The sequence below is a fragment of the Silene latifolia genome, unplaced genomic scaffold (assembly GCF_048544455.1).
Source record: "Silene latifolia isolate original U9 population unplaced genomic scaffold, ASM4854445v1 scaffold_343, whole genome shotgun sequence".
NCBI lineage: Eukaryota > Viridiplantae > Streptophyta > Magnoliopsida > Caryophyllales > Caryophyllaceae > Silene > Silene latifolia.
The window spans coordinates 104,428-116,041 of NW_027413274.1; the positions used below are offsets into that span (position 1 = coordinate 104,428).

Genomic DNA, 11,614 nt, shown 5'->3' on the forward strand with positions numbered 1-11,614 from the left:
ACATATGGTTCATGTCAAATAGCATATTTTCCAAGAAATATTGGTCGAATGACGAATGACGAATGCACATTGATTGGCAAATTTTACAAGCTTATTGGTCGAGTCAGTCAAGCGAGTAAACAGCGATATTGGAAAGTTAACATACAATACTATCATACATAAAATTTCATTCTTGGTGTTAAATATATTTAAGCTGCACTCAACACCATGACATAAAAGATTAAATGTATTTAACTACACCAATTTTACAAATATTCATTACATATCATGCTAATATCAACATACCATGTTAACACACAACTCACTTAAATCACCACATTACATTTCCCGTTTTGACATTCGTAACTAACCACAACCCACTAATTCACTACATGAACGAACAACATGACTAAATTAAACCACTATTTGTGACTCCGTTCTAGCTTCATTCCCCCAGACTAGCAAATATCATGAAACCATACAACCAGACACTGGCTGGAAATCTCATTCCGAATTTATACTCACACGACAAAATTTAACTTCATTTTCAAAACTTTTACTTTCATACTGGACGGTGAATAACTTTCTTAACATAAATCTTATAACAGAGCCGTCCATAGAATCCATTTGACTCAAAATCAGATAAACTTAACTCAATTCCTTCAAACAATACAAGCTTAGATGTCGACTCATATTTCGTAATTTACAGGTTCATCTTGAGCTTGTTATAGACTTGATCTAGCCTTTTGCTTGAGTGATCATCATACTTGAAACTTGTTACAGTTACTATGACGCTTTAAGAATCTTCAATGTTATAGCTCAAGCCGCTATAACATTACTTGAATGATGCTTCACAAATCTTCAATGTTATAGCCAAAGTTGCTATAACATTACTTGCTAAACATGTAAACTGAAGTCAATCTATTAAAGACTAAACAAACGATTACGAGCAAGAGTATATATAACACGAAGCACAAACTTGTCATTATCAAAACTCAAACATATATCTATATGGTCCAACAAATTCCCCCTTTTTGATGATGACAAGTCTCTTACGATTTGTGACTAAGTGTAAGTTACCCCTCAACATAATACTATAAAAGTCATAGTCAGTTGAACGCAAGAACAATCCACTTATATACAAAGTATAGCATCTAAGGACCTTAAGAGATTAAAGGTTCTGACAAGGAGCAAGCTTAGGCAAATACTTAAGTCACGATCATTTTCTTCCCCCTCTTGACATCATCGAAAAGACGAGAACAGGCATAAAATAACTAGAATGATATCAACCGAGGCAAGAAATATATATTAATCAAAGCATATATTATAGCATAAGAACGACTTCAACATAAGCAAGCTCTACATATAAAGTGTGTAATACAAACCAAGTTGAGCACAGATTTTGTAGGAGAGAAGGAAAATAGTCACTCACCTAGCTACGACCTACAAAAGCATGCATGCAATCTAACATGATAGATGTCTCTAGTAACCGTACATATACACTCCAACCAAGCGAGGTCCCAAAACACATGTCGAGGACTCACATATGAATGTGAGATGAGGTAATTGGGTAAGAAGGGGCAAAATAATTTGGATATGTGGAGGTAAAAGCCAAGCTAACACCGATCACAACCAAAAGTAACCATATTCCACTTTCTAACCCAACATGAAAGATAATGAACCATGCCAAGTACGGCACAAACTCACTCACATCAACAAGTACTTCTCCTCAAGTAATATGGAAATGAATAAGAATAGGAGTAAAAAGAGATTTCTTCTTTTCCATCTTTTATAATAACATTTTTCTCCTTTTTTTTATTTTTGTTGTTGTTTCAGTTCATCTTTTCCTTCTTCCTTCCAATATCCATCACAAAAGCAACAAAATTTACCACAACAAGACTTCCAAATTTACCAACAAGACTAGCTTGACAAGGGTAGGCTATATGGAATGTAGTTGAATAAATAGGTCAAAATAAGGCTAATTTGGCTAATGTGAGGTTAGTAGGTAAAACGTAAAGGAAGGGTCGCGTCTCCACATGTGTCACCATCACAAACCGAGTGTATACAGGTAATAAAAGACAAATTTCATGCTTATGCAATTAGATGTTACATGCCATGTAAGGAGTACTACTCACATCCTAAATAAAACCAATCATGAATGTCATTGGTTTATGAAGCTCTAAACCTTAGAATGTATAAGTGATGAACGAGAATTATGGTTTGTATACAATACAAAATATAACAGACTAGCAAACGGAATATTCTCATAAAATAATAAATTACTATATAGGAATGTACTTGCAACGGAAAATATGAACATAGACAGACAATCTCATCTTAACTAGTCAATCATACGGGAAATAAAATATTTGTGACAAGTTTAGTTGCCACCGATTAAACCAATTTCCAACCGTAAAATCTCAAAACGTTCTCTAGCCAATGCTTTGGTAAAAATGTCAGCCCATTGTTTTTCTGTACTATAAAATTCTAGTCTTATGTTGCCCTTAACAACATGATCACGTAGAAAATGGTGTCTAATGTCTATATGCTTAGTTCGTGAGTGTTGTGCAGGATTTTTAGATATAATTATAGCACTCATATTATCACATAAAATAGGTATACATCCAACATTAACACCGTAATCACATAATTGTTGCTTAAGCCATAAAAGTTGAGAACATACCAACCCAGCGGCAATGTATTCGGCTTCAGCTGTAGAGAATGCAACGGAATTTTGCTTCTTTGACCCCCATGTAATAATATACGGTCCAACAAACGTAGCTATGCCGGAAGTACTTTTTCTGTCAAGTGAACAACCTGCATAATCTGTATCTGAATACCCTATGAGATCGAAATTACACTCAATAGGATACCATAGATATAATTTACATGTACCAATTAAATACTTCAAGATTCTCTTAAATGCAATCATATGCGATTCTTTAGGGCACGATTGAAATCGAGCACATACGCATACACTAAACATAATATCAGGACGACTTGCAGTTAAATAAAGAAGTGAGCCAATCATACCTCGATAAGTTGTCTCATCGATAGACTTACCGTTTTCATCCTTAGTCACCTTCTTGTCTGTACCCATTGGAGTTGGCTTAGAATTAGAGTTTTCCATACCGAATTTCTTGATTAGCTCCTTGATGTATTACTGTTGGTGTAACATAATTCCTTCAGTAGTTTGTTGAATTTGGAGTCCAAGGAAGAACTTGAGTTCTCCCATCATGCTCATCTCGAATTCTGAGATCATTATTTCTGAAAAATACTTACATAAACAATCATTAGTTGAACCAAAAATAATATCATCAACGTAAATTTGCACAACTAATAAATCGGAATCCTCAGTTTTCAGAAATAGGATGTTGCCGACAGATCCTCTTTTAAAACCACTTTCAAGAAGATATTTTGACAATCTGTCGTACCACGACCTCGGAGCTTGTTTCAAACCATACAGGGCTTTATCTAATTTGAAAACATGGTTTTGAAACTTGCTATCGAGAAATCCTGGAGGTTGTTCGACGAAAACCTCCTCATTCAAATAACCGTTAAGAAATGTTGTCTTAACGTCCATTTGATAAAGTTTAATTCCTTTATGAGCAGCAAATGCTACTAATAGTCTAATAGCCTCAAGTCTGGCTACAGGAGCGAAGGTCTCATCATAGTCAATTTCTTCTTGTTGATTATACCCTTGTACAACCTATCTGGCTTTATTTCGTACAATAACTTCTGTATCGTCCAAATTGTTTCTATAAACCCATCTTGTACCAATAACCATTCGGTCTTTAGGTCTTGGAACCAAATGCCACACTTTGTTCCGTTCGAACTGTTGAAGCTATTCTTGCATAGCAATGATCCAATCTGGTTCGGCAAGTGCTTCTTTGATATTTGGTGGCTCAATGGTTGAGAGAAAGGAGTAGAACGAGCAAAAGTTGTTAAGTCTTCTACGAGTTCGAACACCTTCATTCAAATTTCCTAGGATGGTTTCCATTAGATGAGAATCCTTATATTTCCATTTTCTAGAAACAAGAAGCACATCTTCATCTGAACTAGTCTCGCCTTCTTCGAATGATTGGGGTTTAAGCCTTGTTCCCCATGAATCGAATCCTGGTGTTATAACGGAATCAGTTATAACATTGGACCTAGTTCGTTGATTTGAAGTTGAAGTTATAGCTTCATAAGTTATAACTTTATCCTCTAATTGCTTAGATTGAGAAGAGGTTTTAGTATCATCAACTAAACTCTCAGTTCTCTTTCCTTTATCATTCGAAGGGCTTCTTTGTTCCTCATTTGTGCCCTCAATTTCTTTATCTTCCTCATCCAATTCTGGAAGTTTATCCCTGGATAGTCGGAAATCAGGTTCGTTCAAATCTTCTTCCTCATCTTGTTCAGCTTTGTCAAACATATTATTCTCATCAAAAAAACTTGAACACTTTCTTCGATGCATAAGGTTCTGTTATTGAAAACCTTATATGCTTTACTATGATTAGAATAATCGACAAACACTGCTTCGTCACTTCTGGGATCGAATTTGCTTAATCTATTTTTCCCATTATTATGGACAAAACATTTACTCCCGAAGCAACGTAGATGTAATATGTTAGGTTTACGTCCCCTAAGAAGCTCATAAGGAGTCTTCTTGAGAATGGGTCTAATCAAAGCTCGATTATGAACATAGCATGCAGTGCTAACAGCTTCAGCCCAAAAATTGCGAGGTAATCCACTACATAATAACATAATGCGTGCCATATCCTCTAACGTCCTATTCATACGTTCAACAACACCATTTTGTTGTGGGGTTCATGATGCCGAGAAGTTATGCCCAACACCATTCTCCCTACAATATTCTATAAATGCATGGTTATCAAATTCGGTGCCATGGTCTGTACGAATGAAAAGTAATTTTGATTTATGCTTATTTTGGGCAAGCTTCATTAGAACTGCAAACTCTTCGAAAGTTTCATCTTTTGAATTGAGAAAGATTAGCCAAACATATCTAGAATAGTCATCAACTAGAACGAAGACATACCTGGATCCACCTCTACTTCTTACCTTCATAGGGCCACAAAGATCCATATGCACAAGTTCTAGTGGTTCATTGGTACTTACCATTCTCTTGGGTTTGAATGATGATCTCACATGTTTTCAACGAGCACACGAGTCACATAATGTTTCTTGATCGAATTTGATTGAGGGAAGTCCTTCAACCAAATCCCATCTCTTTAGCTTATTCAACGTTGTTGAATTTATGTGAGTGAATCTTTTGTGCCAAAGACACGGATCATCTGTCGTTACTTTCATGCACGTGAATGAATTAGTAGGAATATTATTTAGATCAATCATATAAACATTCATGTCCTTCAAGCACAACACTACTTGTTCCTTCAATTATTATTCGACAAGAATCTGAATGAAAGACAACTTTATTTCCTTTGTCGCATAATTGAGAGATACTCAGTAAATTGTGTTTGAGACCACTAACAAGATAAACATCACTAATAGCATGAGAAGAAGATATTCCAACTTTACCAACACCGATGATCTTACCCTTCTTGTTATCGTCAAATTTGAACTTACCTCCATCGAAGGGCTCAAGTGAAAGAAATAAATTTACATCTCCAGTCATGTGCCTTGAACATCCACTATCAAGGTACCATAAGTTATTTTCTTTCACCACAACCTGCAAAATAATTAGAGGCAGTTTTTAGGTACCCAAGCTAAGTTGGGTCCTTTGATTTTAGTCACTCTAAAAACTAAATCTCTTCTGACCCAAACCTTTTTAATAACTTTACGTTTTGGAGGCGAAAGGGTTTGTTTACGAACCGTCTTAGGTTGAGTTGTGGGTTCCTTATGTCGTGGTCTTTCAGGTTGTTTTGGAGGAGTTCTGGTTTTGAAGGACTCCTTAGATTTAGGTGTTTATTTTGATTTGGTAGCCTTCTTAAAGTCGAAGCTCATATCATAGAACCAACGGTGATCATTGTTTTATTCTTCACTTGTACTTGGTTCAGATGGGGTAGGTTCACTATCCTCGAAAACGGTGTCAGAAGCTTTAACAAAGTTGATTCCTTTTCTTAAATCATGAGCATATTTGACACAGTTTTCTTGGATATGACCATTATGACCACAGTAATTACAAATCAAGTATTCTGGTAGATTTGAATATTTTCTTCTTCTAAAATCTCGTTCGGAAGGGGTTGATTTGCATTTAGAGTGATCTCTACGACCATAGCATTCGTGCCCTAATCCCATCTTCATATTATTATCTGATTGCTCAGTTAGAAAATTTAGGACACGTGTGCTACCTTCCCACTTTTCGTGAACCTTTCTAGCATGCAAGAGTAATTATTTTAAGGGTTGTATTTCTTTGTTGCATTTGGAATGGTCTGACTCTACGACCTTGGGAGGATGAGTCTCTTCATAATTGTCATGAAAGTTTTGGAATTTGTCATTGAGAACTCGTATCGTCTCGGTATGTGTTCTTTTAGTATTTGATAGAATGGTTTTAAATTCCTTTAATTGCTGAGTTAGAGATTAAATCTCCTTCTTTTGATCTGAGATCACGGCTTCTCTAGCCGTAGCCTTGGACTCAAGAAGCTCTTTGACTTTCCTCAATTCCAATGTTATAGCTTCACTAGCTGTAACTTTGGCTTGAAGATGCTTAATGTTGAGTTTCAGGTCGGAGGTTATAGCTTCATTAGCTATAACTTTAGACTCAAGAGCCTTCTTCTCAGCATTTGTCGTATCTGAAGTTGTAGTATTAGCTGTAACTTTAGATTTGAGCTTTTTTGCCTTTGCTTTCAGGAGATGATTCTCTTCAGCAATATCGAGAATTTGTTCTTTCAAGTCTTTCAATTCCATCTCTTGTTCGTGACACTTATCAAGAGATTGCTCAAAATATTCAATTAAAGCATTCTTAGGCAATTTCTTAACACTTTTCTTAAGTTCAAGATAGCTTACCTCTTCTTCTTCTTCTGAATCGGAATCTCCTAGAAAGCAGTAGTAGGAGTCCACGCTACTTTATCATTGTCTAAAAAGAGGTCAAGACTGACGTTGCTTAGACATAGGTTAGCAACTTCTTCTTCTGATGCCTCGTCATCCTCAGTGTCGAGATCTCCCCAGCATGATGCCATCATCACTTGCTTGAATTTCTTCTTGGTCTTCTCACGTTTTACTTTGTCTTTAATTTTCTCCCATGTGGGACAATCCTTAATCATATGACTGGATTCTTGCGCTTGAAGCATCCTCTGTTAGCAAACGTATTCTTAGACTCAGAAGTTTTCTTATTATGGGACTTGTTGTTGTTGTTGAACGATTTTGCTTGCTTGTTTCTGAAAATGCGTTTATTAAATGTTTTAGCAAACAAAACTGTTTCGTCCTCTATTTCAACATCTTCTTCTTCCTTAGCAGAAGCTTGTAGAGCCATGCTCTTACTATTACTGGACTCAGCCTCATCGTCATCCAGGACGAGTTCATGAGCCATGAGAGCACCAATAAGTTCTGCATAAGGAAGAGAAGTGAGATCTCTGACTTCTTCCATAATCGTGACCATGGGATGCCATTTCTTGGTTAGACTCCTAAGTACTTTTCTAGCAATATCCTCAGAGTTCAAGGTTTTACCAAGATTTTTGAGCTCATTGACTATAGTAGAAAATCGTGCTAACATGCTATCGAGTGATTCATTCTTTTAAATTTTAAAAAGTTCATATTTTTGAATCAGCGGGTCAATACGATATTTTCTAACAGTCGACGTTCCTTCATAGGCCAACTCAAGACCATCCCATATTTTTTTTTGCCGAAGTGCAAGAATAAAAACGATCGAATTCAGTCGATGTCATGCCGTTTTGCAACAGGCTTATCGCTTTCGAGTTTTTCTCAGCCTTAACATAGTCTTCTTCCTTTTTCTCATAGGTAGTGCCTTCCGAAGATGCGACCAAAATTTTGTTTGGTCCATTCTTGATAATCGTCCAACACTCCCAATCATGTCCTTTTATGTAGTGTGTCATCATGTTTTTCCAAAGTCCATAATTCTTCCCATCAAAGATAGGACACTTAAGATACTTGGAATCCATTTCACACGTGTAAGGCAGCGGAGATAAAATAAAATAAAAAGATAAAAAGATAGACGGATCAGCCTCTTTGCGGTTAGGCAATCAAGAGCACGAGGCTCTGATACCAATTGAAGAGTCTATCACACCCGAAATACTCGAAAGGGAGAGGGGGTGAATTGAGTATTTAAAAACTTATGCCCACTTTTTATTTTATATCAATGTAATTAATTACTTAAAGTTTATTGATTAAACTTTAACCAATTAATTAGGTGATTATGAACATAATGAAATGAACGAAAAGAAAAGAAAAACTGCAAAGACACACGATTTTGAAATGGTTCAGCTTCACACGTCGAAGCCTACGTCCACTATTCTCGATTAATAATTTTAGTACCTTTCTCCGGATTACAAAATTATCAACCCAACTCGTATAACTAACTCTAGTTATCACTCAATTTGAATATCACTAGATATTCGGTTTTGACTATCTTAAGTTACTAAGAAAGTGTTTGATTGTTCTTCTAGTGTTCACAATATGAACGAGTAAGAAACAATATTTAAGCGCTATTATCCAATAACTTAATTTCAAAAGTAATTGCAATAAAGAACAACACGACTTTTCAAAACAATTTTCGATTTCAAAATAATGATAAACTTAATTTGTTTGCAAGGATATTTGAAAGCTCAAAGTTGAAAAGTGATTTGAAATAATGAATAAGTGCTTGTATTTATAGTAGAGAGGAGATCTAGGTTTAGGAATAAAACCCTAGATATCGTGTGTGTCGTGAGAGGCAAGAAGGAGATTAGGTCAAATCTTCCTTAGTCTTGGAAAGTAAGAAGGAATAAAAATAATATAAGGAGATAAGAAATCTCTAACAAATATCATTTTGATCTACTTTAATTCTTATCCAAGTAAGAAAAATATCTTAATCCATTTATTTATTCTAATAATATCTTAGTAAAAGATATGAATAAATATAAGGAGATAAAATATCTTTAGCAAATATTTTATCTAAGATCTTTACCTAAACCTTATATAGCCGTGGATCTCGTGTGGATTAAGTAATAAATAAGATCTATCTTTTTCCTATTTTAATCCAACAATATTTTAGGTAAAAGACATAAAATAAATATAATAAGATAAAATATCTCTAACAAATACTTATTTAAGATCTTTACCATAAACCTTAGATACTATATAGATCATGTGTGAAGTATATAGTAAGTAGGAGATCCAATCTTATTATTTAACCTAATAATATCTTTATACAATGGAAAAGAATAAATCAAATAATATATGGAGATAAAATATCTCAATCAAATATTATCACTAAGATTTATTCCAAACCCTAACTTGTACAAGGAGTATTCGAATAAGGATGAAAAACGACTCATAGGTCGGCCGCCCAACTTGAAACCCTAGGTAGGATATTAGGTTAGATAATTAGGGTTTAGATAAGAGTAGAAGGAAAACCCTAGATAGCATGACAACTCATAAGTTGTTTTACTAATCAATAAGGTAATTCCAAGCTCATTTGATCTAATCATATCCCAAATCTCACTCTACTATAAACATACCTTTTTTTAAAGACTTTATGATTTAAGCTCTGAAAAAAATATTTTTAAAACATAAAAATCGTGTTCTTCATATTGCAGCTCAAAGTTATAGTAGAATCGCCTATAACTTTGAGTTCAACTAGTAAAGTTATAACTAAAACAGCTATAACATTACGTGTCAAAATTACTTCTAAAATTACCGTTATTAAATGAAGACCTATACTAGCTAATCTTCCTGGAGATCTTCAGTGATAGGATCTTCCTTTCATCTTGATCATAAGCTCTTCATCTTGAACTTGTTATAGACTTGATCTAGCCTTTTGCTTGAGTCATCATCATACTTGAAACTTGTTACAGTTACTATGACGCTTTAAGAATCTTCAATGTTATAGCTCAAGCCGCTATAACATTACTTGAACGATGCTTCACAAATCTTCAATGTTATAGCCAAAGTTGCTATAACATTACTTGCTAAACTTGTAAACTGAAGTCAATCTATTAAAGACTAAACAAACGATTACGAGCAAGAGTATATATAACACGAAGCACAAATTTGTCATTATCAAAACTCAAACATATATCTATATGGTCCAACAATACTCTTACCAGAAAGGCAAAAGTGAAAATCACTAGATTGCATATCATTGTGCGTGTAGAGGATTCATTAGGTAACAAATTACTTATCAATCAGAAAATTGACGTTCAACCATGTACTTCTACTAAACAAAGTACACATCAAAATACCAACTACACTTGAACAAGAACCAATATTCTGTAGTCGTTTCTTGCCCTTGATCATAGGTTTAGACATGAGCAAAATAATATTTTTTCTTCTAAATATCAATGCCACCAATTAAGAAAGAGAAGCTTATTCTTCCATATAATTTTGACATAACTAAATTAATTCCACCATTCCAACTAAACTATCACATAAATGATTTTTGAAATAAATATGGAAGACCACTAATGCAAGGACAACCTTAAAGATACAAAATTTATCATCCTAATCATTTGAGACTAACTCAACTGATCGATCCATGTATATAAGTTTCTCGAGCAACTTGATTCGAGAAAATAATCTTTACACCCATTTGAAATCAAAATCCAAATATATGACTAAAACTTAGAAGAAAAGCGGAACAAATCCGAACATTTCAGAACATATCTCATCATAGACTTAAACCTAATTGTCATAAAAACACATTGTTACAATGTGTTTTTTTTTTTTTTTTTTTTTTGAGGAAAACCCGAAGGCAGAACTTATAGTAACGAAATATCAAAAAGTACAGGAGCGTTCGCAGAAGGAGGAAGAACTTCTGCCCAAACTAGACGACCAACTACTCTCGAGACCGGATGAGCTAGGTCATGCGCTACACAGTTATTAATACGATTAGTATGTAACCAAAAAACAGAATGAAAACTATTACTTAAAGATAAATTATCCTCCAACACCAGAGAAGTGATGCTTCTTCCAACCTTCTTGGACTTCAGAGCCTCGACCACTAAGAGACAGTCACTCTCGATCTCCACATTTCGGTATCCTCTTCGTTCAGCTTCTTGAAGGCCATCCAGAATCGCCACCGCCTCCGCCATGTTAGGATCCCAATTTTGCGTCCGAACAATCGGCAACCCCCATAGAACAGCACTAGCACCATCACGACACACCACCCCTATCCCCATACCCTCCCCTTCCTTAACTCCAGCGTCCACATTAATCTTAACACACCCTTCCCTTTCCGCTTTCCATCCCGTATTCTCATCCCCCCTCCTCCCCCTTTCCCCTTGCATCCTGCGTTCCTACCCCCGCCACGGCTGTCGCCTTACCATCCCCTTCCTCCAACACATCCAGCGCCCGCCTCACCACCTTCTCGGGATCAATGTCAACCCCCTCGAAGACGACCTTATTCCACATCTCCCAAAGAGCCCAGCAACCCACCATAAACTTATCATGTTCGCTTTCCATCATCCCCTTCCAACACTCCTCCACCAAATCTCTCACCCCACTACCACCTTCCTCTGTC

General features: G+C 35.6%; 1 protein-coding gene across 1 annotated transcript; it reads right to left on the reverse strand.

The window, feature by feature from the left end:
* Positions 1–10,853: 10,853 nt before the first annotated feature.
* On the reverse strand, positions 10,854–11,273 carry LOC141639335 (uncharacterized). Its single transcript, XM_074448488.1, has one exon. The coding sequence runs from the start codon at positions 11,271–11,273 to the stop codon at positions 10,854–10,856; it is 420 nt and encodes a 139-aa protein (XP_074304589.1).
* Positions 11,274–11,614: the final 341 nt, after the last annotated feature.

Excerpts from the sequence above, each read along its gene's own strand:
- LOC141639335 (XM_074448488.1), bottom strand. The coding sequence starts at position 11,273 with ATGGGGATAGGGGTGGTGTGTCGTGATGGTGCTAGTGCTGTTCTATGG.